Raw genomic sequence first — 25,977 nt, 5'->3', positions numbered from 1 at the left:
AGCCCATAAGTGGGATGTACAGGGTCAGAGGAGAGAAGGCTGGGGACCTTGTTAGTGCGGGCCTTACTCACCTGCTGTCCTCATGAGGCTGGCTTCCTCCCTCTAGGTTCACCGTCACAACAACATTGTCAGCCTTCTGCTGGACAATGGGGCCGACGTGAACAAGTACACAGATGAGGGCCTCACGGCACTCAGCATGTGCCTCCTTCTCTACTACCCGTCCCAGTGCTTCAAGCCCAACATCGCCGAGAGGACGGAGCCCAAGCCCCAGGTCAGCTCCTCGATCTGGCCTGGTGTCTGCAGCACCCATCCCCCAATCTCTGTCCCCCATCCTCCATCCACCTGTCCTGCTCTCCCGGCAGTGGTCCCCAGCCTCCCCATCTTTGTGCAGATCGGCTTCAGGTGGGGTGAAGGGACACTAAGGCCCATGGGCAGGGAGCAGGAGGCAGGGACGGAGCCAGCACACCTGCTCGGGTGTCCTGAGCTCTTGTTGCAATGCCAGGGGATCTGTGTCCCATCCCGGCCACATGCATAGTGGTCAGCTGGAGACCCTCCTGCAGGCCCAGGGAAGGAGATGTGGAGGGAATGCAGGAGGGAGGTCCCCCTTTGCTGGGTGTGAAGAGTGCTGCCCAGAAGTCCCCGGTCAAGTGTTGGTGTGAACTCCTGCTTCAGATTGTTTGGGAAGCACCCCCAGCCGTGGGACCATGGGGTCCCATGGTGGTCCTGCGTTTCACCTGTCCGGGAGCCCCGCCGCCGCCACAGGGGTGCCCTGTACACCTCTGTTCCAGCGCGGGCTGGAACAGTCCGAGGACCTGCTCTCCGCAGGGCAGGGCAACCTCCAGGACCTGTCTCCTGAGCGCCGGCTGCGGCGACCGCATCTCCACACCCCTCAGGAAGCCCTGGACCCTGAGGGTCAGCCCTGTGAGGCCGGCCGGGCCTGGGACTGACCTCCACCCAGCAAGCCTTCCATGGAGGCTGTAGCTTCTCTCCTCGTGGTCAGGGCCCCTCCTGGGTGGGTGAGGGAGCAGCACTAGAATGGTCCCTGGGTGGTACCCTTCTCTCATCTCATCCCTGTCTCCTGAATTTCTTCCTGGAGAAGAGGCTTTTACTGAGTCGTGGCCTATGCCCTGTGGTGGGCAGAGTTCCTCAGTTACCAACCCAGGGACCCTGCCCCTGCTTCTCCTGGGCAGGCCTCGGCTCCTGCCTTCAGTTCTCTGGGGGGGACCACACCAGGTCCCGAGGATTTCAGGGTGGGGGGTAGGTGGGGGGAGCAGGTGCACGCGGGAGGCCAGAGCCCGTGGTTCCCGCTGCCTGGGTGGGGAGGGGGAGCAGGTGGAGGTAAGGAGACCAGATCCCACAGGGTCCTGCCGGCCTGGGTGAGGAGGAGGAGCAGGAGAAGGGGGTTGGTTGGGGGAGAAGGGCAGACCCCACAGGGTCCCGCCGCTGGCCTGGGTGGGTCCTGTGTGCAGGCAGCAGGGAGAGGTCTCCCAGGGAGGCGGGAGCTGAGGAGCCCGCAGGAAGTCGAAGGTGGAGGGTTTGAGAACCAGCTGTAGGGTCCCTTTGCTTTTATGGCCCCATTCTCTTGTATCTGGTTTGTGAGTACTCTCTCCTTCTTGGCCAGAGGTGGTTAACGTACAGGAACAACTTTCAAGTTTCAAGGTGAAGGTGTGAACGGGGGTGGAGATCACTTTGGCCCCTGTGCGGTCACCCCTTCGTTGGGAGTACTGTCCCCACAGCGTCTCCAGGGGGACGCTGGCTGTGGGGAAACCTCATCCTTTATTGGTGAGGCAGCGAGAGCCTCAGAAAGCGTTTATTTGTGCACTTAAAATACTCGTAAAAATCACTCCTCTATTTATTTTTTGAATTTCTTACTCTGAAACCCACGACATGTACACAACGTAAGAGAGGGAATACGTGTGGGAGCGTGCGGGACGGTCCCCAACTGGGCAGCTGCCAGCAGGTGGGCCCCCCCACCGCGTCCCCAGCCTGCCACACCCCCCCTCCCCCACTGCATGCAGTTCAGAGAGAATTCCATTCACATTCACATCAGCGGGCTTTAGTTGTCCCCTAAAGACACATTCTTAGGCCACCACAGACCCCCTCATCTCACCTGAAAAGTTAAAAAGCAAGTTTTGAGTCCTCTGGGATCCCCTGGTGCCCACCCGCCCCCAGCGTTTCTGCCTCAAGGGTCTGGGGTGGGCCCAAGAATCTGCATTCTTGGCCGTGCTGATGGGCCCTGGGACCACGCTTAGACAGCAGAGGCTGTGAACCGGGCATGCAGGAGAGCACCTGCGGGCAGGAAGGTCGCACATTCCCCATTGCCAGTCCTGTCATCTAAATGTCTCTAGGGCTGGGGCGCCTGGGTGGCTCAGTCCCTTGAGTTTCTGCCTTGGGCTCCGGTCATGATCTTGGGGTCCTGGGATCGACCCCTTCATTGGGCTCCCTGCTCAGCCAGGGGCCTGCTTCTCCCTCTGCCCCTCTCCTCGTTCGTGCTCGCTCTCTCTCAAATAAAATCTTTAAAAAAAAAAAAAAGTCACTAGGAGCGACATTAAAAAGAGGTAAAACAGGTGGAATTAATTTTAGTCATCTATTTTATTTAACTATGTGTATCTACAATTGATTCTCTCTGTGTGTAAAATCAGTATCAGGACAGGGCGGCGTTGTGCTTCATCTGCGCACGCGCACCCCAGATCTGGACGGGCCCCAGGTCGAGAGCTCCATTACCACATGTGGCTGGTGGCTGCTGTAGGGCTTGGGTCTCTGTGTGATGCCCCAGATGTTTGCGTCCGTCCCTGGGTTTCTGCAAAGCGTTTTAGTGTTGTCAGCGGAGATGCCTGGAGGATCGCTGTCAGCCGTGAGCGTCGGTTCTTGCTTGAGAAGTTGGCTCAGTGGGATGGATGGGTGCTCCGACTTCTTTCTGCAGATGATTTTTTTTTCCCTCTTTTTGTACTTTCCAAAGGAAGCTTCAGATATGCCAGGAACTCCCAACCATGTCTTCTCATTCCCCGAAGTGGCCAAGGAATCTGTGTATTTAGAGGAATTGGTGCCCAGCCCCGGCAGCCAGGAGCAGAAGTCCACTGTGTCAGGCAGCGAGGAGGACCGCCTGTCTGCGGGCACCCAGCTGTCTCAGGAATCCCCTGAACTGGGGAGCAACCATCAGAAGTGGGACCCTCTGTCACCGCGGGACAGCATCAGCAACCTGGAGAAGGAGGTGGATGGTGTGGTCAGGAGTCTGGACGGGCACACGCTGGGCAGCCAGGAGACGAACTTCGAGTCCAGCATCTGTGTGCGCAACTACTCCATCATGCTGTCCCAGGACCTCCTGCAGAAGAGTGCCCGGGCCCACAGCATGCTGAAGACCTCCTCCTTCAGTGCCCCCGGCTCCACAAATGGCACCATGAGGAAGATGGCGCAGGCCATGACCGAGTAGGTTGCTGGAATGTGGGCATCGGGGCCGAGGGTCCCTTTCGGGGGTGGGTCACAGGCTCAGTGGGCCAGCATCACTTCCCCAGCTGCCAGGAGGAAGCATTTCTAGAGGTGTGTGTCCCACACCCCTGATCCCGCAGGGATGCCGTGGGGCCTGTCCTGCGCACGGCCTCCAAGGTGTCTGTGTGGCTCTGGGTCAGGGGCCTGGCTAGGAACTCGGGGACAGTGGCAGTGAGAATCCAGGGAGTGTGCTCTGGCTGCTGCGGGGCGGGGAGCACCGTGCAGGGCCCACACACATGCACCGGTGCACACCCACAGACATGCTCACATACACATGCCTGCACACACTCACTCCCCCTACACTGTGTGACACATTCACACAGGCACTCGCACACCCGCTTACACAACTCATCACACACTTGACCCCTCACTCTCCATACACACACGCTCACGTGCCCTCACCCCTGCCCTCTTAAAGTGTGTCCCCAGGTGTCCCAGACCCTGTCAGGGAGTCTGTGGGTGGAGGTGATGTCCTGATGTCCCAGACTCACGCAGGGTTGGGAGCCCTCCAAGTGCCGGATTCTGATGCAGCCCAGCACACATTTTTCATAAAACTAGATTGTTTTGTTAATGTGCAATGGGTTTATTGTTACTTTTTAAATGTTTAAGTATTTAAAATTTTTTTCTCAGTTACACTACTGTAGATATGGGCAGATAGAACCTGCATAAACAAAGCTCTTTGGGGTCCTCTGAAGGTGTTAGGGGTAGAGAGGGGTCCCACAAGCAGTACATTTGAGAACGACTGCTCTAGACTCACCCTGCCTCTCCACTGCCTTCTCCCACCTGTGCCGTGAGGGAGGTGGGGTCAGCAGGACGGGCCAGACCCTCTATCTGCCTGCTCACTTGGCCATTCTTAATGCCTCTGTGGCTCCTCATCACCTTGACCTTCCTGTCCAGTGGGGCTGCCGTCCCGGCGGTCCAGGTCCCGGCCAGGCTTCCCCACTGATGCTGGCTCTTTGCCCCTCGTCAGAGCTGTGTGTGTGTCAGTGTGTATGTGCACATCTATGGACATGTGTGTGGTATGTTTATAGTGTGGCCATGTGTGTGCATGCGTGCATGTCTGGGTACGATGTCATGCCCTATGTGTACAAGGTGCTCTATGTTGTCAGCTCCTGGCCACCCGGGAGAGAGGGCTGGTCCCCACCACACGCCCTGGCTCACAGATGACCCCAGCAAGGCGGGGCGGGCACCCAAGGCCGGAGCAGGGCAGGGCTGCAGCTGGACTGGAGCTGGGCTGGCCAGCTTGGGGGGCGTTGGCAGTGGGGGGCTGCCCTGGCACCAGGCAGGGGCTGGGGGTCTTGGAAAGAATGCTGAGGGGCTGTGAATGCTGGGGCTCCTGAGCCTCCTCTTCCAGGGAGTGCTGCTACTGCCTCGGGGTGCCATTCTGTGCCTGTCCCCGCGCCTTGACCCTCACACTAATCCTTGCAGACACAGGAACAGGTGGCAGACCATCAGGCTCCTGCTGCACCGGGGTGCGGACCCCAACCTGTGCCGCGTGCCCATGCAGGCCCTGTTCTTTGCCGTCAAGGCCGGGGATGTGGCCGGGGTGAAGCTGCTGCTGGAGAACAGGGCCAGGACGGACATCCAGCTCCCTGTTGAGGTGGGACCCCCACGGGGGTGTGGAGGGGTCCTGCAAGGCTGAGGGGGTGGACTGATGGGGGCTCATTAGTGGCAAGAAGTTAGAGTACTTGGTTTCAAAATGTCCTCACGGTACTGTTTCTTCTCTGGTGATGAGAACACAGGCTCTTTGCGGTGCTAGGGGCAGGCCCGGGCAGAGTGGGACAGTGGGTGGGGGAGTTGTGGTGGGGACCTGCAGGGTGGTGTGCCTGGGGGGGGTGTGCATGGGGCGGGTCGCGGGGGGCATTGAGGCTGACAGATGTGTCTGGCTTCAGCTGCTGCTCAGTGTCCTGGCTCGGCGACAGGTGGGTCTCTCCTCGCCAGCCCCACTCCTCCCACCCCTGGCCAGGCCGTGCACCCCTTCTCTTCTCTGTGGAGGTGTCCTGAGTGCAGGACAATAGCATGTCTGCAGGAGACCAGGGATAATTTCAGGATAGCCCTCTAGGCTTATGGATGGGACCCCACCGGCGAGATAAGGTGGCAGCCTGTGAACGCCAGACAGATGGCGTTCGCGTGCTCATCCATCCCACTTCCTGCTTGGGCATCTGACCCTCCAGCAGTCCTCTCTGCAGGTGCGGTTCCACGCTATTCTAAGCCTCGGGTGGACACTGAGCAGGCCGGAGAGCACCTGTGTGGCGGGCTGCTGTCCTCCCGACCTTTCTCCACGGGCACCAGCTGTTACCCTGAGACCCTGCTTTGGGGGTTCTGGTTGTGGGGAGCAGACAGCCCTCCACTTCACCCCTGGTCTGCTGCGCGCTCTTGGTGGGATGCTCACACCTCCACGGGGCTGGCCCAGAATGAGCAGAGCCCGGAGATGGAGATGGTCCTCCTGCCAGTGTCTCAACACATGGCCAGGGGCTCCGTGGGTGGAGAACGGACAGGCCTGGGCAGGTTCTGGAGTCGGGAGCCACGTGGCCATCCATGCTGACGGCCTGGCAGGAAGGGCAGTGGCTCTTCTCAGAGGAAGGTAGGTAGGGACAGTTGGTCTAAAGTGAAGACGGGGCTGCTGACTGGCTGCAGGCCCAGCAAACAGGAATACCTTGTCACGTTCCCACATGTCACCATGAGGCAGTGCTGTGGGGTTTCTGAGAGGGTTGGGGCCCTGGGGGTGCCGCTTACCTGGGAGCTGGCCCTCACCCCTACCCATGTTGCCTCTGCAGTTGAGGGCCCTCACCCCCCTGCACATCGCAGCTGCCCTTCCCGGGGAGGAGGGTGTCAAGATAACGGAGCTGCTGCTCCATGCTGTCACGGACGTGGACGCCATGGCCGCTGACCAGGACGACACGTACAAGCCCGGCAAGGTGCGCATCCTGCCCTGCGGGGTGAGGGGGTGCTGTTGGCCCTGGGGGGGCCTCCCCGTGCTCAGTGCTGGCTGCTCCATTCAGAACGTCACTTCTGTGTCACAGTCCCTGACGAGGGCGATTACTGCTCTGTGGGCCCCCAGCCCACCCAGTCTGCCTCTGTTGGCATTCGTGTGCTCCCTGCGTGCAGGGCCACAGTGGGGCGGGGGCCCAGCTCTGCGCTACCTGGGGCCTGTGGGTGCTGGTGGGCTGGCCAGAGGGTTCCACGGGATGGCGCTCAGACCCGCTGTCGGCAAGCAGGGCCTCTGGCTTGTGCTCCACTGTGGGAATGTGTCTGCGTGGGAGGTCACACCTGCAGGTCTCCAGGCTCAGCCTGGCACTTGTGGGGGAGGCTTGGGGGCTGGCACGTGCCCCCCCCGTCTGTACGCAGCTAGACCTGTTGCCTTCAAGCCTGAAGCTCAGCAACGAACCAGGCCCGGCCAGCATCTACCAAAGCAAGCCCGTGGCCCCGCCGGTCGAGGGGGGCAGGACGGCTCTGCACGTGGCCTGTGAGCGGGAAGACAACGATAAGGTGAGCTGGGCGGGGAGCATGCGTGCACGTTCCTTTGTACACGTGTGCGAGTGCCTTGGGTGTGCCCAGGCAAGTGTGTGCACACGAATGTGTATGTGTGTGTTCTGTGTGTGCGTACCTGTGTGCGTGCACACGTGTCTCTGCAAACTTAGACTTGTAGGCCAGAACACACCTGTCTGTGGGTCCATATGTGTACACGTTCTGTGTGTGTGTGCATGGGGGATGCATGTGCACCTGTGTGTCTGTGTGTGAGGGGAGCCCTGCCAGTCCCCATCTCGGACTCGGGACCCTGGGGTGGCCTTGTTCCGTAGAGCCCTGGGCCGTGCCTGTCCACCTTGGGGATTAACTGTCAACGAGGCGGGTACAGGAACCTGTCACAGGGTACCCAGTGGCTGTGGAGGGCGTGGGTGCAGCTGGGAACCAAGCCTTGGCTTTGTGCTACAGGCCAGGGCAGCCTGGGTCAGTAAGCTTCGGAGCACATAGTAAACTGGGCCTCAGTTTACCCACCCATAGAGTGGAAATCGTAGCCGGCCTCTCGGGCCTGTGGCATGGGTGGTTTGCCACCACACAGGGTTGCAATCAGGCATGCCCGTCCTGTTGTGAGGGTGTGACGACCTGCATCAGGGTGCATGTGGGGTGGTGCTGCAGGGGCAGGTGGACGCACCAACATGCCTCCCTGCCCCACAGTAGCCCTGGTCGAAGCCTTGTTGAGCTCAGACCGCCACTCTGAGCCATCATGTGTGTGTTCTGGCAGGGAGGAGAGCAGGGGGACGCCTTCCCAGAAGCCCCTCAGCAGACTTGGCCTGGCCGGGGCTGGGCGGGGGTGTGGGGCCCAACCTGCTCACCGGGTCTGCACACCTGCAGGGGGCACTGGAGCCTGGAAGAGTCCTTGTTGGGGGAATCAAAGCTGCAAGGGCTTCCAGAGCGCTTCTGGGAGAAGAGGCAGGAGAGAAGGGGAAGCTGCGGGGTCCCCAGGGAGAAGGGCAGGGAGGGCACGGATGGGTCCTTCCAGCGTGGAATGCACCCCTGTTGCTGAGGCCGGGCTTCTCCTGTGCTCTGGTGTCCTATACTGTCCCTGGGCCCTGGGGCAGGGGATGTTCCTCCGGCCATAGCTACCATGGGCCAGCCTGGCTCCTGGAGTCACACAGTCCCGACGCTCCCCTCCACTTTGCAAACAAGCCTTAAAGCAATTTGTGCATCGTGTGTCCTTCCTGTTTTGTGTTGGAAATGATGTATGTTGAGCAAACATTTTCCTGTTTGAGGATCTACCCATCTCCCCACCTGTCTGTGCCTCCATCCAAAATTTAGAACTGTCTCCGTGTGCCATGCCAGGAGCCGGTGTGTGGGAAATACCAATTCAGCGACGAACTTGTTTTTATGGCATTTGAGTTAATGATCCGTCCCAGGTGCTCCTGTGAGTCAGGGCACCTCTTTAACCTGTGGCCCCGTTTTTCTCCCCCCACAGTGTGCCAGAGACATAGTCCGGCTCCTCCTGTCCCACAAGGCAAACCCCAACATGCTGTGGAGTGGCCACTCCCCGCTCTCCCTGTCCATTGCCAGCGGAAATGACCTGGTGAGGTGTCCTGCACCCATGGCTGGGGCCCCTGCAGGGTTCCTGACTCAGCGTGACCATCTCCCTAGTCAGGCTTTTGCATTTGCTGTTGGTGGGGGTAGCATGAAGAGAGCACAGTGTAAGGGGCATGGTGGTTCCCCTCCCTGGTGGATGGAGCACCTCAGAGAGAGAGGAGAATAGAAGGGAAGGTGGGTGGTGGGGATGACAGTTCAGCTGGGTGGATGCTCCCTTAGGGTGGGTGGATGACAACCCCTGCTTATCCTGGGCACTGACCCCTCAGGACACTTGGAGAGGAACCTTGGCCAGTTCCTGTCTTCTGCTGCCGCCAAGGATTATGTGTTCACCATCCATGCATCCACCTGTCCATCCATCCATTCCCTTGCCCGCCCCTCCCCATCTATCCATACATCTATCCATCTACCTACCTACCCACCCACTCATCCATCTGTTCACCTACCTACCCACACCTACCAATCAATACATTCTTCCAGCCTTCCACCCAGCCATCCAAACACACATCCATCCAACCCACCCTTCCATCCATCCATCCATCCACCCAACCAGCCAATGACACATCCATCCACCCATCCAACCACACAGCCATCCACTCACCCACATCCACCCACCCATCCATCCATCCAACCACACGTCCATCCAGTCCATCTTTCCATTCATCCATCCATACAACCAACAACACATCCTTCCAAACCATCCATCCATTCTTCTACCCATCCACCCATCCAATCCATCTAATCCATCCATCTATCCATACATCCATGCTTCCTTCCATCCATCTTTCCTTCCATTTGTTCTCCCATCCGTCCATCCATCCTTTCACTATCTGTCCGTCCATTTGTCTTTCCATCCATCCAACTATCCATCCATCCGTCTGTCCATCCATTCTTCCACCATTCCTTCTTCATCCATCATCCTTCCTTCTTTCCTTCCTCCTTCCAGCAATCTGTAATACATATACCCATTCATCCTTTCCTTTAACTGTTGTTTTTTTTGAGTATCCACTAGGGCCAGGCAGACACCATTCTAGGCATTAAGTGTTAAATAAAATAGGGTCTGTGCTCTCAAGGATCCTGCATTCTCCTGTGGGAGACAGACGATAATCCAGAGTGCCACAACATTTTAGGTGGTGGCAAGTGCTCTGAAGACAGTAACAGCTGGATAAAGAGTAGAGAATGATGGAGGGTGCACCGTTGTAGCAGGTGACCAGGGGCCGCTCTGGCCTGTGGTGAGGTGACATATCAGCAGAGACCTGACGAAAAGGGAGGCACTGGGGCGCCTGGGTGGCTCAGTGGGTTAAAGCCTCTGAGTTCGGCTCAGGTCATGATCAGGGTCCTGGGATCGAGCCCCACATCAGGCTCTCTGCCTGGTGGGGAGCCTGCTTCCTCCTCTCTCTCTGCCTGCCTCTCTGCCTACTTGTGATCTCTGTCTGTCAAATAAATAAATAAAGAAATTCTTTAAAAAAAAAAAAGAAAAGGGAGGCACTGTGATGAGGGTTGTGGGGGCTTCTGTGGTCCTTCTCTCCGTCCTCCCTTCACATGTACCTTGAGTCATATACTGAGCAAGTTAAGAGGGGCTCCTGCTCTGTGCCCGGTCGTGTAGGTGGGCAAGGCAGGGTAGGGAGCTGCCTTCTGGGGGACGGAAGCCCTTGAGAGAGCCTCACACCTGTGTGTCTCCTGCTGTCACTCCTGGCTTCCTGCTGTTACTTGGGCCAGTGGCTGGGGACACAGCAGGGAGCAAGTGAGATGTGTCCCATTCTGCATCTGGTCAGGTGACCACAGTGACTCAGGTGCCTGGGGGCAAAGGCAGACTGGTCCCAGGGAGGAGGGTCTGATGGGACACACACCAGACAGTGTGCTGGCCCCTGGGGCTGGAAAGCAAGATGTGAGCCAGGAGCAATTTAGAGCAGAGGGACAGTGTGCAGAGAATGTGCCAGCCCTGGGCTGCTGGGGTGAGTATCGCAGCCATCCATGGGGAGACACTGTGTGCCCTCTCCCTGCCCCAACCTCGCCCCCTGAGCTGGGACAGCAGTGGTACCTGCGTTGGGGTTGGGGGGGAATGGGAAGTGGCCAGGTGTGGCTGCCACTGTGCTCAAGATGGCAGAAACCTCTGGCTACTTCCTCCACGTACGAGGAGAGGGGGGCGGAAAGGGTACTGACGGGCTTCTCTGTGTCCAGATTGTGATGGAGCTTCTGTCCCACGGAGCTGACCCCAACCTGCTGCTGACCAAAGGCTTAGGCAGCGCCCTGTGTGTTGCCTGTGACCTCACCTACGAGCACCAGAGGAGCATGGATAGCAAGCTGGCCCTGGTGAGGGGTGAGGCTGGGGCGGGGGGTGGCATGCAGGGCAGGGGGCCCTAGCATGTAGGGGTCTGGGCACGTATATAGGAACCCTTGGCTTAGGCTTCATTCCTGGCAGGTAGGGTTTCGAGTAATCTTGTTCGGTACTTTAGCAAGAACACAGAATTCGTGCCTTTTATGTTATATGGGCCTGAACATGTGACGTACAAACCCACTCAACAGGCCAGACAAAGTCCTCTGGTTCATCTCAAGGAAGACGTAGGCCATCACTTTGGTTGGGCGGCAGGACCGTGGATTTTCTGAGTAGAATGGGCATTGGAGAGGGATCCTGGTCAAGGACGTGCTGGAACGGCATTGGTTCTGCCCTGGGTGGGGACCTGGGGGGGGGGGCGTGCCGGGCCCCAGGCGGGGGTTTTGGAGGGATGCTATGCCCCAGGCGGGGGTCTTTGGGGTCACCGTGTCCTGGCTGTGGACACGGCTTGCTGGTAGCCTTGCTGTTTCTTCTGGGTGGGCTCAGTGTGACCAGGAGGTACTCTGCTTTATAGGTCCTACACGCTGTGCTGTTCCCTCAGAGTCCCTGTCTGTCCTCCCAGCTGCTCTGGCCCCGCCAGGCCCCCAACATGGCCCCTGGTGCGTCTGCCCCCTCCTCACTCCCATGCCAGGGCCTGTGGTCTCCCACGGCAGTGCGGCATGGGCAGGCCCTCCCGGTGCTGTGCACTCGCCCCTTCCCGCACCCGTGGGGGTACAGCTCTGTGTGGGCTGCTCGCTATCCCGGCTCCTTGAGGGTCATGGTGTGGTTCCCCGAGAGCTGGAGGCACCAGACGGGGTTGAGAGCCTGGATTTCTGGAGGCTGTCACACTTGACAGTTCCACTTTAGGGAAAAAGAAGTAACCCTTTTCCTTGAGATCATGTTTCTGGATCTCATTTTAAGGATCCTCCCTTGATCCTGATCTCCTGTCCTCCAGGCACCCAGAAGTGCCCCACATGTGTTTCTGGGGCCTCTCAGTGGTTCTGGATCTGGGGGTGGGTAGGTCAGCTTTGCTCCAACCGTGCCATCTGCCTCCATAATTATCTGGGAAGTGGAAGGACTCTCTTTCTTGACCGTTAAATCATCTTGTCTTTGACCTTAGGAGAATTTCCCTGGGTCCCCTCAGCCTCTGATGCCTGCCTTGTTTTCTGGTTCATCAGGGGGACCCTCACACACCTGTGGGTTCCTGCCCGTGCCCCTGAATCACCCACCAGTTGGCTTTTCAGTGATTTAATTACATACAACTTACTCATTTACTACTGTTTATCGAACAACAAAGGCATGAAAGTTCGGCAAACAGCATGGGAACGTCATATCCCCTCTTCTAGATGCATGGGTTAGTCACACCTTAGCCGCCCACCTCCCCACCCTCTGGGCTCCCTGACACTCCCCTGTGCCTGCCACCCAGCACTGTGCCGGCCCCAGCTGGGGTTGGCCGTCGTGCTCTCATACCAAGGAAGTCGGCATTATTGGATGCGTGATGGGGCGTGGGACACCGGGCCTCCCCCAAACCTTGCCCTACTGCCATTGGCAGCCCCCCGCCCCCCTGACGTGGCTCATGGTCCAATAGCGTCCTTCAACTCCTCCTGCTCTGCCGTGAGCCTGAAACTTGTCCTGCCAGCTGGCCTCTTACTCTTGGGACGGTGGTTGTGTCTCTGAGGCCCAGATGACGACAGAGACTGTGCAAGGGCTGACTTCCTGTCTGTGCTTCCCCAGGAAAATGCACCCCACCCCCAGGCCCAGCGACCGCAGCTAAATGCCCCGCCCGCGTGGGCTGTGGGGTGCCCGGAGCTCTCCAACAAGAGAGGCATTTAGCCCCTCCGTTCTGGCTGCAAGCAGGGTCCATACATCTGGGGACAGGCTTGGGGCTTCCCGCTCACAGGCATTGTGCTCTGCTGGCTATTGGGGGACTGCTGAGCACCCCCCAGTGACAGCCCACTGGCACGTGGCCGGGAAGTAGGCCACATGCGGTGCGGGCGGCCTTGGCGGGTGACAGCTGGTTTTCATCTGCTCAGAGGGTCTGCACTGAGCCCCGTGGTTCTGCAGCTGGGATAAGATTCAAGCTGAGACTGTAAGACCCTGGAGCCTCTTAGGGACCCTGCCCCCTCCCTCCTCAGGGTGGAGGTGGGCCCCTCTCTTGGGTGCTGTTTGCTGTGAATGAGCTCAGTGGGAAGGAGCCCAAAGTTGCTTGTGCTTGCCGACCAACGCACTTTGTCCCCGCGTGTGCGCACAGGCACCCGCAGTCCCTGAGCTCCCCAGACGTTTGGGGGGGGGCGGTCAGAACGTGCTTGGTGGTTGCTGTCCTCTCGCTTTTGGTCTGGGCACTGGGACTGTAACCAGCCTCAAGTTACAGACCCACGGCAAGTCCCTGGTGTGGTGGGGGGCGGGAGGGGGCTCCCTGAGCAGTGGTCCACCCTCGACCTACCTTATGCTCCGCCCTAACTTGTCGCCTGTGGGGTCAGCACATCTATCCTGTCTGTCTGTCTGCCAACTCTCCTTACACCTGAGAGGGTGGCTTCCCTGCCTTCCCAATGAGGGCAATGACAGCCCTTGCTGGCTGCACCTGCTTTCCGGCGGGGGGCCCTATCGTCGGGCTGCCCCCTGCTACCGCCGCAGTGCAAAGACTGGGAAGCTGCAGGTGATGTGGGCCACAGTGTTGGGCATCCTGGTTCCAAATCCTGCCTTCTGGTGGCCTGGGCATCCACACACAGGTGACTCAGGCTCTGCTCTCCACAGATTGATCGGCTCATTCATCATGGGGCTGATATCCTGAACCCCGTGACGCTCACGCAGGGGGACAGGGTGGCTGTGGGCACTGCTGTTGACTACGGGTATTTCAAATTCTACCAGGTATGGCTCTGAGTATCCTGCTGGCGATGGGGGGGGAGAGGGGTAGGGCCCTGAGAGTCCCTCAAGCAAGGCTGGACCACAGGCCCTTCCTTCCTCGGAGCGAAACCCAACCTGGGCTGCACCCCCAGCACACCCTGCCACGGGGGCGCCTGTTGCCAGCTTTCTGAGCACTGCTCCGTGCTGTCCTCACCCTGGGGAGGTAGGCTCCCCCGGGGCTGGCCCGGATCCCTGTCCCTCCTGTGCTGGGTGACCAGGCGGTGGGCTGGGGCCGTGTGGTCCCTGGTGGTGATGGGATACTGTGCCGCAGGACCGGAAGATCGCCCACTGCCCCTTCCACATGCTGATGCCCGCTGAGCGGGAGCTGTTCCTGGCCCGCAAGAGGCTCCTGGAATATATGGGCTTCCAGCTGCGCCGCGCTGTCTTTGCCAAGGAGAGTCAGTGGGATCCGAAGCTGCTGACCCTGAGCAAGAAAGGTGGGGGTCACAGACCATGATGCCTGTCCTCACAGGCCATGGCACAGGCATGACGCCCTAGGCAGGGCGAGTTTCTGGCTGAGCTGGTTAAGGCTGCCACACCGCCCTCCAGTGGGAAGCAGCAGTGGCTTTGCTCCATGACAGCCCAGTGGCTCCAGGACCCTGCTTTTCTCTCTTGTGGGCCGGGGTCATGGGAGCAGGCCCGACTGCTCCATGGGATGCCAGCAGGGGAGGGTAACCAAAGGACACTCTCGGCCTCATGGGCTGATCAGCTCTGGAGCAGGAGGAAGAGGGACCTGCTCTGTCCTCTGCTTGGAGAGCCACCTCCCAGGGGCTGCAATGGGGACTGTGCCCCTGCCTGGTGTTCCTGGTTTGGGGGGTGTGGCCCTGGGTCCTGAGGCCCCACGTGGGCTGGCCAAGGGGCAATACACGGCAGAGCCAGTCTGAGGGAATGGAGTTTCGAGCAAGAGACTGGAAGGAGGGGCTGCAGGTCATTTGACTTGGAAGACAGGCTTATGGTTGTTTTTTTTTTTTGTTTTTTTTTTTTAAGATTTTATTTATTTGACAGACAGAGATCACAAGTAGGCAGAGAGGCAGGCAGAGAGAGAGGGGGAAGCAGACTCCCTGCTGAGCAGAGAGCCCGACGTGGGGCTCGATCCCAGAACTCTGAGATCATGACCTGAGCCAAAGGCAGAGGCTTTAACACACTGAGCCACCCAGGTGCCCCGGAAGATAGGTTTATGGATCCCCAGAAGGATCTGGAAAAAACTTAGGTGCATGCAGGGAATTTGCTTCTTAGATGTAGTAATGACAATTCTGACAAGAGCTGGACTCCTGGTACAAAGCCATCTGCTGAGAGCCGAGCCCACTTCCCTGGAGAGCAGGACATTGTGCGAGACCAGCCCCTTAGCATGCTGGTCAGCCATCTGTGTCTCCTCTCTGCAGTGGGGTATCCCCAGGAAGTATAGAGTCACATACCCAGGACAGTGTCCTTTGTACTCACATCACCAAGGGGGCTGAGGTTGTGTCTGCCAGGAATCACACAGGTCACTGCTCTGACCATGGTTGCATAGGACAGGCTCTCTCTCTGGGTGGTGGTTGCTGCTTCTACCTAGCTCTGCCTCGGTTGCCGGACCCCTGTGCCCCAACACAGCTTGACTCCTGCACCCTGGCTGTTCCAACTCTGAATTCTGTCCCCTCTGCTCCCTGGTTGCTTGCAGCCAGACCTTGGAATGCAAGAATGGTTTAACAACAGCAAAATCAATGTAATACACCACATTTTTAGACTGAAGAAGAAAACCACGTGATCATTTCAACTGATGTAGAAAAAGCATTACAAAATCCAACACCCTTTCATGATAACATACAACAAACAAGGAAGAGAAGGGCACTTGCTTAACCTGATTGGGGGTCCTACACTGCTGTGATGTACCCACAGCATACATCAGACCCCACGGTAGGGGACAGGATGCTTTGCCCTACTATCAGGAAGAAGACTGGAATGCGTCCTCTCACCATTTCTGTTTGATGTTGTGCTGGAGTTGTTAGCCATCATAACTAGGCAAGAAAAAAAAAGTCATTCAGATTGGAAAGGAAAGACTTAAACTGTCTCTCCTTGCAGAAATTATCCTGCAGATTGAAAATCCTGGGAATCCACTTTTTAAACTGCAACTAATATTCAACTAAACATATAAATATTAAAATACAAAATATAAATACAAAATGATTACACTATTAAAACTAACAAATGCATTAGCTAAGGTTGCATGATATGAGATCAATATGTAAGCAAACCAAAAATGAGATTTTAAAAAACTTTCATTTACAATAGCATCAATAAAAATAGAATACTTGGGAATACAATTAACAAAAGCCATGTGAAACTTGCACTCTCAAAACTACAATATGTTGCTGAAGTTAAAGGAGGCCTCAGTAAATGGGAAGACATCTCTTTATCCGAATCCCACTGCCTCCTTTGTACCAATGGAGAAGCTGATTTTCACATTCATATGGAATTACAAAGGTCCCAGAATAGCTGTAGCGATCTTGAAAGAAAAGAGCGAAGTGGAAAGACTCACACTTCCTAAATCGAGACTTACTGCGAAATGACAATAAAAAGAGTGTGGCACTGGCAAGAAGTCAGACATATGGACCGATGGACTGGAACACAGGGCCCAGAAATAAATACATGTGCATGTCAGCTGATTTTCAACAAGGATGCCCACACTTTGAAATGAGGGCAAGAACAGACTTCAACAGATGGGACTGGGACAAGTGGTTATCCAGACACCATAGAATGAAGTTTGACCCTACCTCACACCACATACAAAACTGAATTCAATTTGGATTGAAGACCTAAATGATCTCTTCAGAGAGAATATAGGGACAAATCTTCAAATCCTCTGAGTTGGCAATGAATTCCTAGCTATGGCACTGAGAGCATGAGTGATGAAAGAAAAAAAATGGATAAATTGGATTTCATCAAAATTAAAAACTTTCATGCTTCAGAGGACCCTATCAAGAAAATGAAAAGATAATCCATGGTGTGAGAAGATATATCGAAAATCATATATCTCATAAGGGACTTGTATGTAGGATAAATTTAAAAACTTTACAACTCCATAATAAAGACAAAAACTGAATTTAAAAATAGACAAGGTCTATGGATAGAAATTTCTCTGAATAAATATCTACAAATGGTGAAGAGCTCATGAAAAGATGCTATCAGTTTCCAGTCCCGTACACACCAAACTGCCCTGAGCTGTCACTCCACATCCACAAAGATGGCGATAATCGGGAAGTCAGTAACAGGTGGGGAAAGCAGAGCACTCCCACCCTGCAGGTGGGAGTAGAAAATGGCACAGCCTCTTCGGAAAGCAGTCTGGCCATTCCTTAAATGTTCATCATAGAGTTACGATATGACCCAGCAATTCCGCTCCTAGGTATACGCTCGAGAGAAATGAGAACATATGTCCACACAAAACTTGTGCTCACATGTTTGTAGCAACATTATTTAGAAAAGCCAAAGTATCAACCCAAGTATCTATCAAAGGATGTATTGATAAGCAAATTGTGGCATATCCTTGCAATGGGATATGATTCATCCAGAAAAAGGAATGGACTGCCAGCGCATGCTAGGACATGGATAAACCTCAAAAAACATTGTTTTACGCAAAAGAATCTAGTCACCGAAGACCACACATACACCATTCCATTCATAGGAAATGTCCAGAATAGGCTGATCCGTAGAGACAAAGTAGGTCAGTGGTTGCCTAGGACCAGGGGGAAGGCGGCTAACAGGGGCCAGGCTCCCATCTGGACAGATGGGCACGTTGTAAAGTTGAGGACAGTGAAGTCTGCACACTGCAAATGTGCGAGCCGCCGTTCTGTGCACTTCACACGCATGGACGGGATGGAATGCGAATGATAGTTCATCAGAGCTGCAACAGTCCCACCGCCTTAGCACAAGGAGGTGCTTTCCTTTCACCCTGCCCATGTCCTTCAAAAGAACTGACCGCAGAGCTGTCGCCCCGCACAGCCCCACTTCCGGTTTTGCATGACCGCCATCTCTCCTGGTAGCTTGGCTCTGGGGCCACAGGGTCCTCACGACAAGGGCTTTGACTCGGGGCACAGTGTTGCAGAGCAGACCCCTGGGTCCACGCTTGAGCCCCCGGCAGCAGCTGCAGTGTGGTGCCAGGTGCTGGTGGGCACAGGGAGCATGGGGGAGGAAGGAGCAACTCCCGCCATCTTTGTTCTTGGGGCCGGCAGGTATTTGGGAGGTTTCTGCCACATTAGAGGTTAGGTGGCCTTCCTGGGTGTGGGGGGGGGGGCTGGCGTGCTGTTTGAGGAGAGGAAGGTGGCGGGGTGGAGTAGAACCCATGACTGTCATTGGGGGGCCTCACTGGCCTTTGGTCCCCAGCCCACATGTTTCCTGCTGCCAGCTGCCTGACAGCCAGCCAGGAGTCTTCACTCCGGAGAGCATCGTGAGCTAGTCAAGGCCAAAGCCTGGCCTCTTAACTGAGTCCACTGATGGCAGAGACGGATGCAGAAGCAGAGGGAAGCCAAGGAGGGGAAGCCCCCTCCCCAGAGGTGGACGCCCCAGTGCCCCAGCCCCTGCTGTGTCCTCCAGCTTGCTTTGGGCTGTAGAAGGCTTGGGGTCCCCCCAGTTCTCTGCAGTGCTGGGAGTGAGCCCACCACAGCAGAGAGGTTGAGGCGGGAGGCTCGGGGCTCCTGCTGCCCGCGGGCATTGTGGCATGGCTAGGAGGACCCATGGAGCCCCTCCCGTGGTTCTGTCGCTGCAGTGGAGCTGACCCCCTACCAGAGGCTGAGGCGGAAAAGCACCAGCCCATCCAAGTCGCTGCGCTCTGAGGAGCAGGAGCTGTAAGTGGCTGGTGGGGCTGTGGGTTGGGCTGCGTGGCCTGGCTGGACCGCCCCTGCCCAGGACAGCCATGGGCACGGGCCAAGAGGAGGGTGGCAGATGGGGTCGCAGGGCCCTCGTGGAAGGGCCCAGGGGGGTTTGAGCCCTGGCTCTGCTTCTTGAAGGCACTTCTGCCGTCACAGCTGCTGGGCTTCCCTGGGGCCCTGCAGCCCTCCCAGCCCCTTCCCCACCAGCCCCACCCTGGGATCACGGCTCTATACACAGCCTGCTGTTCCAGAACAGTCTCTCTAAATAAATGGGCACCTCATTATCCCCATGAGGGTCCTGGAAAGTGCCTGCCCAGGAAACCCAGGTGGGTGAGGTGGGGTGCTGAGCGGGGACAGGCCAAGGGGTGGTGTCCACCCTGGGGGCTCACCTTCCTCCTGACGCAGAGCATGTGGGTGGGCCTGCAGGGTCAGCTCCACCTGTGCTGTGGCCCAAAAGGGTCCCCGACACCGCGGTATCGTGTGTTCTGACCACAGTGTTGTGTTTCCGGTTTTAAAGAGCTGGACATCCCTGGCGGGGATTTCAGGTCCTCGTCCGCATGCGAGTGGCCACCCAGCGAGGAGGACGGTGGGCCTGGCACCAGCACCCGTCTGTGGGGGACGTCAGGGCCCAGAGGGGGGTACCCCTCCTCCCCTGACTGCCCCTGTGGCTCCCATGGCTCCCGTGCAGGATTCCCTTCTTCAAGTTCTGCTCCCAGTGCGGCCGCTCCGTGGGCGTGCGCCTGGTTCCCTGCACCCGCTGTTACGGGATCCTGACCTGCAGCAAGTCCTGCAAGACCAGGGCCTGGGGCGACTTCCACAAGCGGGACTGTGGCTCTCTGTCGGTCATCGGTGAGTCTGCGCACCCGGCCGTGGGGGCTGCCGTGGAGGCTGCTGTGTCTGAGGACCTGGGCCTGCGGGGTGGCAGGGGGGGTGGTTTGAGGTCTGTATTATTCCCCGAAACCTCTCGGATTCCAGCTGCTTTCCAGAGCTCCCAGGTGGACCCACTGTGCAGACAGGGCAGGGCTGAGCATCCCCTCCCCTCCCCCCCTTAGGGGTCATGAGCCCCTGGCACTCTGGAGGTGGGCATGGCCAGGGCCTTGCAGAACCGGGGCACCATCCCTGGGGCTCCTCTGTACACGTGGGGGCCCTGGTGGGCACCAGTTTCCTTGGACCACAGCATCCTTGGCATTGGCACTGGTTCTGGAAGCTTCTTCCTAGCCCACCCTCGCAATGTCCCCTCCTTTGGATGATCTGGGGAGGAGCTGTGGGCACATGCATGGTGACTCAGGACCAGGGCTCCACTGCTTTGAGGGCAGCTGATGGGGAACAAAGCTGTGTGCACAGCTGCCCCCGGGACTTGACCAGGTGGGGAGAGGGGCAGGTGTTGCTTCCCTCTTTCTCTGAGCCTGTCCTTGGTATGGACGGACAGAAAGGCTGGCTGACTACTGCCCTTGGGCCTGTGTCCCGGAACCCTTCCTCTCTGAGCTCTGACACTCTGTCGTCTCCAGGCCCGTTCTGTGAAGTGGGGCTCCTGTGGGGCGCACGTGAGCCTGGACAAGGCTCCCTTGGCCTGGAGAGCCCAGGCTGGGAGTCCCCCTGCTTTGAAGAGACCGAGTCATCGCCATGCATGCCACACATGAGCAAGCATGGCGCCAAGCAGGGCTCAGGCAGGGCTCTTGTCTCTCTGAATGTAGTGGGGAGCCCAGGGCTCGCAGAGCTGGGGGACGCCCCAAACTGTGACAAGCTGACAGGGCCCCAAGGGGGCGCGAGGCTCCTCTGCACTCCTGCAGGGGCCTCTGCCTCCCCGGGGACAGCCCAGGCCCCTCACCTCCTTCCTCCCTGACAGTTCCTCCTCCAGGGCCCCACCTGGAGGACTTGCACCAGAGGGAGGAAGAAACTCAATAACGGAGCAAGTGGCCCTGGATGCCTGAGGCCCGAGAGGGCCCAGCACAGGCCAGGTGGCCCTGATCCCCACCTGCGGGCACCCACAACCCGGAGCCGCCTCCAGGCTGCTGGCCCTGGGTTCTTCTGGCCTCATGCAGGCTGTCTGCACCTGCATGGCAAGGGCCCCTCCTGATCTCAGAATAAAATGGTCCCACGGCGGGTGTTTTTAACCCTCTGTGCCTTGCTCCGCCCGCCCTGCCATGCCAAGCCCGGAGTTTCCGAGGGTCTCCCTGACTGCTTGGTGCCTGGCATCTGTCAGTTGACGGGAAGGGTGGAAGTTGAAGGGTGAATGAGGGTCCGGACTGGAGCTCTAGAGATGACTACCAGAAGGTCCCTCCTGCACACCTGAGGAACGTTTGGGGGCTTCCCAGGGGGTGTCCCTCTGCATTCCTGCTGGAAGGCTCCAGGCCCCCTGCTGGTGCCCGGAAGAGTTGCGGGGGGGTGGGGGGGGACGCGTCCATTTCTTCTGGGTGCATTTATCCAGTGTCTGTGTGTGTCAGGCAGGCTCCGGGGCTGAGACGGTGGGTAGGAGAATTGAAGTGATTGAGACAGAGGCGGTGTGGGCGTGACTGCTGCATGGCGGTGGTGGCGGCGGTGGTGGTGGGTCCGCTTTCACACAGAGGGTGGCAGGAAGGGGACAGGGAGGACTGAAGACTGGGGTGCCAGGCCGCAGAGCAAGAAGGTGGTGGGCATGGCCAGGGAGGAGGAGGAGGGGCGGGGTGGGACAGGTGGTAGAGGAGGTCAGGAAAGGGAGGGGGCGGAGCCGGGGCAGGCACCCCAAGTAGGCCAGCTTTTTGGTGGTCAAGGCAGCCCCACCGGAAGCCATGGTTTTGCCTGATTTCCTGGTGCTCTCATATAAGATGGGGCTCCTTTTGTGGGAAGCTTCCTGGGGGGCTCCCAGGCAAAGGGCTGAGGAGGGCACCTGAGCACAAGGAGAAAGGAGCCTGTGTGCAGCTCTGCAGGTGTGTGGCGGCCAGTCCTGCCCCAGGCTGTGGCTGTGGGGGGGCCTTTCCGGTGAGGGGCCGGGGCCTGGGGGGGAAGCCCATGGAGAGGTGTGGGTAGCTCCCACCTCCAGAGTGCTCCTAATGAGCACCTCTTAATTTTGAACTTGTTAATTATGACATTTAGAGATATGTATCCACACAAAAGCAAGAAAAAATTGGATGCCAATTATCCCCAAACCCGGAAGTTTCCATTGCCAATACTTTGGTGTGTGTGCTGCCAATCCCATCTGTGTCTGTGTACACACACCACACACATCACACACGCTGTCCGTCACACCCTCCCACACCACCCGCCACACCACAGACACGCACCACGCGCCACACAGCACATACCACGCTTGTGATGTGGGAGCGTGATCGGTATATTCTAAACTTAACCACCCATCTTTCTATGCTAGGATATATTTTTCTGCAACGTAATTTTCCCCAAATGAAAATAGTATTATTTTTATTCTGATGATGCATGCAATCTACACCCATTATTCAAAAAGGACACAATAAAATAAATGAAAACTGAAAATCCTCATCGTACTGCTCAGGAACAGATCCTCTGAACAGATTAGATTGTAATTTGTGCCCAGGTGCACACCAAGTATATCACACGCCCCCATGCACGTGCACACATGTGTTTTCATGTGTCCATTTGTTTTTAATTAAATGGCTCCTTCTGTGACTTTAACCTGCCTTCCTGGGGCACTGCGTGTGTCCTACCATTTTCCTGAAGGAACGGAGGCACCGGCCCACCACCTGCCCACTGGACGTCTACCATCTCAGGGCTCACTCATGGATGGGGGCCGCACATACACACACACACCTCCCACCTAGTTTTCCTTTGGGCAGAATTCACAGAGGTTGCATTTTCAGGTTTTAGGAGTGTTCCCATAATCATCTTAGCCTGCTTGCTGGTGAGGCCAGTGAGCGTGGCGCCCCCGGGACATCCGGTCCGTAGGGAGCATTGCCAGGAGCTTCCACTTTCCATCTTCTGGGGACTCACGCAGGAGCTGAAGGTCCTCTCCACACGCGGATGTGGGAACGTGGCATTGAGGTATTTCCTCAGGTCCCTTTCTGGAGACGCCTGCCCTTCCAGCCTCTGGAGAGCTCTCTCCAGACCCTGCCGCCCTCCCTGCAGCCTGTTGCAGGGAGGACCTTCTCTCCCTTTGAACTTCGCTACACGGAGTTGTTCGTTCTGTTGTCAAATCCATCTGTCCTGTCCTTCAGGGTCTGGTTTGCAGACAGATTTAGGAAGCAGTCCCCAGACTAAGATTATACAAGGTTCGATCAGATTTTAATCTTCATGCATTATTATTTAACTTACAATTTTATAGTCAGCTTGGAATTACTGTGTAAGATCTGAGATCCAGCGGCAAGAACTCCCCGCGGGGCTAGTGGTGACTGAATCCCACTGCGGGGCAAGTCTCCCGGGGATGCTCCAGGCTGTGGCTCCTGCAGCCTCAGAATGCTCTGTCCCCGCCATGGGACAGTCTCGACAGTGCTCCCTGTCCCTGCGGAAGACGCTGTTACTCTGTGCTTCTTCAGATGACTTGATTTGGCCTGTTGGGTTCAGAAATGTCTTGTTGACACTTTGTAACTATTCTAATTGTTTAGTGTGATTCAGAGACATGTGGCATCTTCAGTGGCTTGAAGCTTCCAGGCAAGTCTGTGCTGTCTCTGTCCGGTCCAGTCTGACAGTTTCCTGAGCAGAGGCACCCCCACTGGCTGCTCTCCCTGTCTCTCCTCACACCATTCCTGGGGGAAGTCTGCTCAGCTCTCCCCAACTGAGCCACTTCCAGAACCTCCTGCCCCCACCGCCATGACCCTCCTTTCTGTCTCTGCAGCCGGCAGAGGCCAGCCCATGCTGCTCCTGACTCCCTTGTATCCCATCCAAGTCCCCTGCATGGCTGCTCCCCTGTACCCATCGCTCACAGTCCCCCTTAGGACTGCTCCAGCCCCCCTCTCAGCCCCCAACTGGCCCTTGCCCCCACCCCCCCATCCCTGTGGCTCTTCCCCTCCTATTCCCAGAAGGCCACTGTGGAGTCCTCTCCAGCTTCTGGGTCACAGGAGCGTTGGGTTGTTACCCCTGACCGCCATGCTCCCAGCTCCTGAATATCATAGACAAGATAACTGGATCCCTACCATGTGGGAGTCTGCGTTCTAGAAGGGAGAGCCACCCTGTGGGGCAAATGCCTCCTTGCCAGACTCCAGCAGGACAGGAATGGTGCTTCCAGCAGAGTCTCCCGGGCTGCGAGGACACCAGCTTGTGGACACCACCCCTCCCTGGCCCCAAGGGAGGGGTGGCCCCACCAGGAGGGCACAGGCCCACCTCCCCCGTGCCCCTGGGGGTGCACAGGCCCCGCCTTCCCTCCTCCCTGTGGGCCTGGGGTTTCCCTGGCATCCACGTCCCGAACCTGGCCCCGGTTCTCTGGGCTGGAGCCTGTTGCTCCTTCTTCTCCGTTGCCAGTGGCAGTGAGGCAGCCTTGTGTCTACACGGGATGTTTCTAGCCAGTTTCTTGAAAGGATACAGGGGCTGCATTTTAGGGATTGGTACACCAAAGTTAATCATCCCGGCTTAAATCTTTTCCTCTGGACTTCCCTTAACTTACCGGTCTGGGTGCCTTTGTGTGTTTTCCCTTCCGCGTGAAGCGCCCCCGCCTGCCCACCCCCACCCCTGGCCCCTCTGTCATCCAGGACATTCTGTTCCTCAGGAATCTAGCCGCTTGTATCTTGGGAATACCCGGACCCAGGCTCCTCTCCCCTGGGCCTTACAGGATGCTGGGGCATTGGGGCGGGAGGGGGGGTGCGCGCCTCATCACCCTGCTCTGTGCCAAGCTCTGTCGGGGGTGGGGGGAGGGCTGTAGGGAGGCTGGCCCGGCAGGACAGTATTGTGTCCTGCCTGCGGTCCGATCCCCGCCACGGTCGTCCACGGAGACCCCAGACAGAGCATGGCATAGCCAGCCTGTCACAAGAGCAGCGGGTAGCTGGTCTGGTCTTCAGAATCTCCGTGACCACATTGTCTTTACTCCACTTGGAGCTAAGGCCCAGTCCTGCCAGAGTGTAGACCAAGGGGTGCCTGTCTGGCCACCCGTCCTGGGGAAAGCTGCAGCACACTGCTCTCTCCTAGAAGGTTCTGTGACGCTGAGCCCCTCTCTCTCCCTGCTTCTGCTCTGTGAGCATGAGGTGTCCCTGAGGCTCTGGGGGGACCTGCCTTCCTTCCCCTTTGACCATAGTGTGCACAGCCTGTTGGCTCCCTGCGAACATGTTGTTGGGGTCACTTGGGCCCTGTTGCAGAGTCAGGATCCCACCGTGCCCAGGTCAGGCCCCACGCCAAGCCACCTCCCTGTCCCCATGCCCCTGCTTTGTGGGCTCCACTGTCATGGGGAGCTGGCCTCCCTGGGACTTGGGAGTGTGGGAGGACAGCAGTGGGGGTGTGCACTCAAGAGGGGACAGGGCACAGGGCCTGGTGACTTGTGAGGGCCTAGTCACCTTGGAACAGGAACGCCTCAGCAGGCCTGGCACAGAGGTCTGTCTGGATGCTCCCCTGAGCCTCGGGACCGTGAGGGCAGGAGTGTAGGCCAGCCGGGCAGTGGTGTGGGAAGGATGAGTGCTCCAGGGACAGCCTGCTGGGGCAGGGAGACAGAGCGCAGCATGGAAACACCCAGCATGTGGGGGACACCCGTGGGGGATGGGCGGCAGAGAACGTACCCTGTGTCTCCAGGAGCTGTGGGAGAGCCCTCAGGGTGGACGTGGTTAGTGATGGAAGTTGTACTGGGGGTGGGGTGAGATCTCACAGATGGTCCTGCTGTGGGGAGTGCTTGTGGGAGGAGGGGATGGCCTACAGAACAGGGAGCTGAGTGTGAGACTTCCTCCTGCTCTGCTGGACTGTGGAGGGGATGTGTGTGTGTGTGCATGTGTGTCTGTGTTCATGTGCGTGTCTGTGTACATGTGTTTGTACATGTGTATGTGTGTCTGCATGTGTGTCTATGTGGACATGTGTGTCTATGTGTGTCTGTGTGCATGTGTCTGTGCATGTGCGCATATGTCCGAGTGCGCATGTGTGTGCTTGTGTCTGTGTGTGCATGTGTGTCTGTGCACGCATGTCTGTGTGTGCATTCACGTGTTCGTGTGTGTCTCCGTGTGCATTTTTATGTGTGCAGGTATATCTTTGTGTCTGTACATGTGTCTGTGTGCGTGTGTCTGTGCATGTGTGTGTATATGTCTTTGTGTCTGCGCATGTGCCTCTGTGTGCTTGTCTCTGTGTGCATGTGTGTGTCTCTGTGGATGTGTGTGTGTCTGTGTGTGCGTGTGTGTGTAGAGGGTAGTGCTGAGCAGGTGGAGTGCTGGATTAACAGGGGGCTCACCCAGGCAGCTCCTGAGGGCTAGGTTTGTTGAGGCTGTTCTGGGACTAGCCCACCCA

The 25,977-nt window shown here is 57.5% G+C and overlaps 1 protein-coding gene across 1 annotated transcript in view; it reads left to right on the top strand.

Moving 5' to 3' along the window:
- Positions 1-25,977, top strand: part of ANKMY1 (ankyrin repeat and MYND domain containing 1) — a 41,944-nt gene that overhangs the window by 11,491 nt on the left and 4,476 nt on the right. Inside the window, exons 6-16 of the mRNA XM_046018182.1 lie at positions 107-295; positions 2,960-3,426; positions 4,915-5,086; positions 6,264-6,404; positions 6,835-6,975; positions 8,441-8,548; positions 10,741-10,872; positions 13,628-13,741; positions 14,049-14,214; positions 18,516-18,594; positions 19,307-19,467. Of these exons, the coding sequence (XP_045874138.1) occupies positions 107-295; positions 2,960-3,426; positions 4,915-5,086; positions 6,264-6,404; positions 6,835-6,975; positions 8,441-8,548; positions 10,741-10,872; positions 13,628-13,741; positions 14,049-14,214; positions 18,516-18,594; positions 19,307-19,467 (1,870 nt within the window). The remainder of the gene's footprint in view (positions 1-106; positions 296-2,959; positions 3,427-4,914; positions 5,087-6,263; positions 6,405-6,834; positions 6,976-8,440; positions 8,549-10,740; positions 10,873-13,627; positions 13,742-14,048; positions 14,215-18,515; positions 18,595-19,306; positions 19,468-25,977) is intronic.

This window comes from Meles meles, chromosome 9 (genome assembly GCF_922984935.1).
Source record: "Meles meles chromosome 9, mMelMel3.1 paternal haplotype, whole genome shotgun sequence".
Taxonomy (NCBI): Eukaryota; Metazoa; Chordata; class Mammalia; order Carnivora; family Mustelidae; genus Meles; species Meles meles.
The sequence above is the reverse complement of the archived record's forward strand: the minus strand, read 5'-3'. Positions and strand labels throughout refer to the sequence as shown.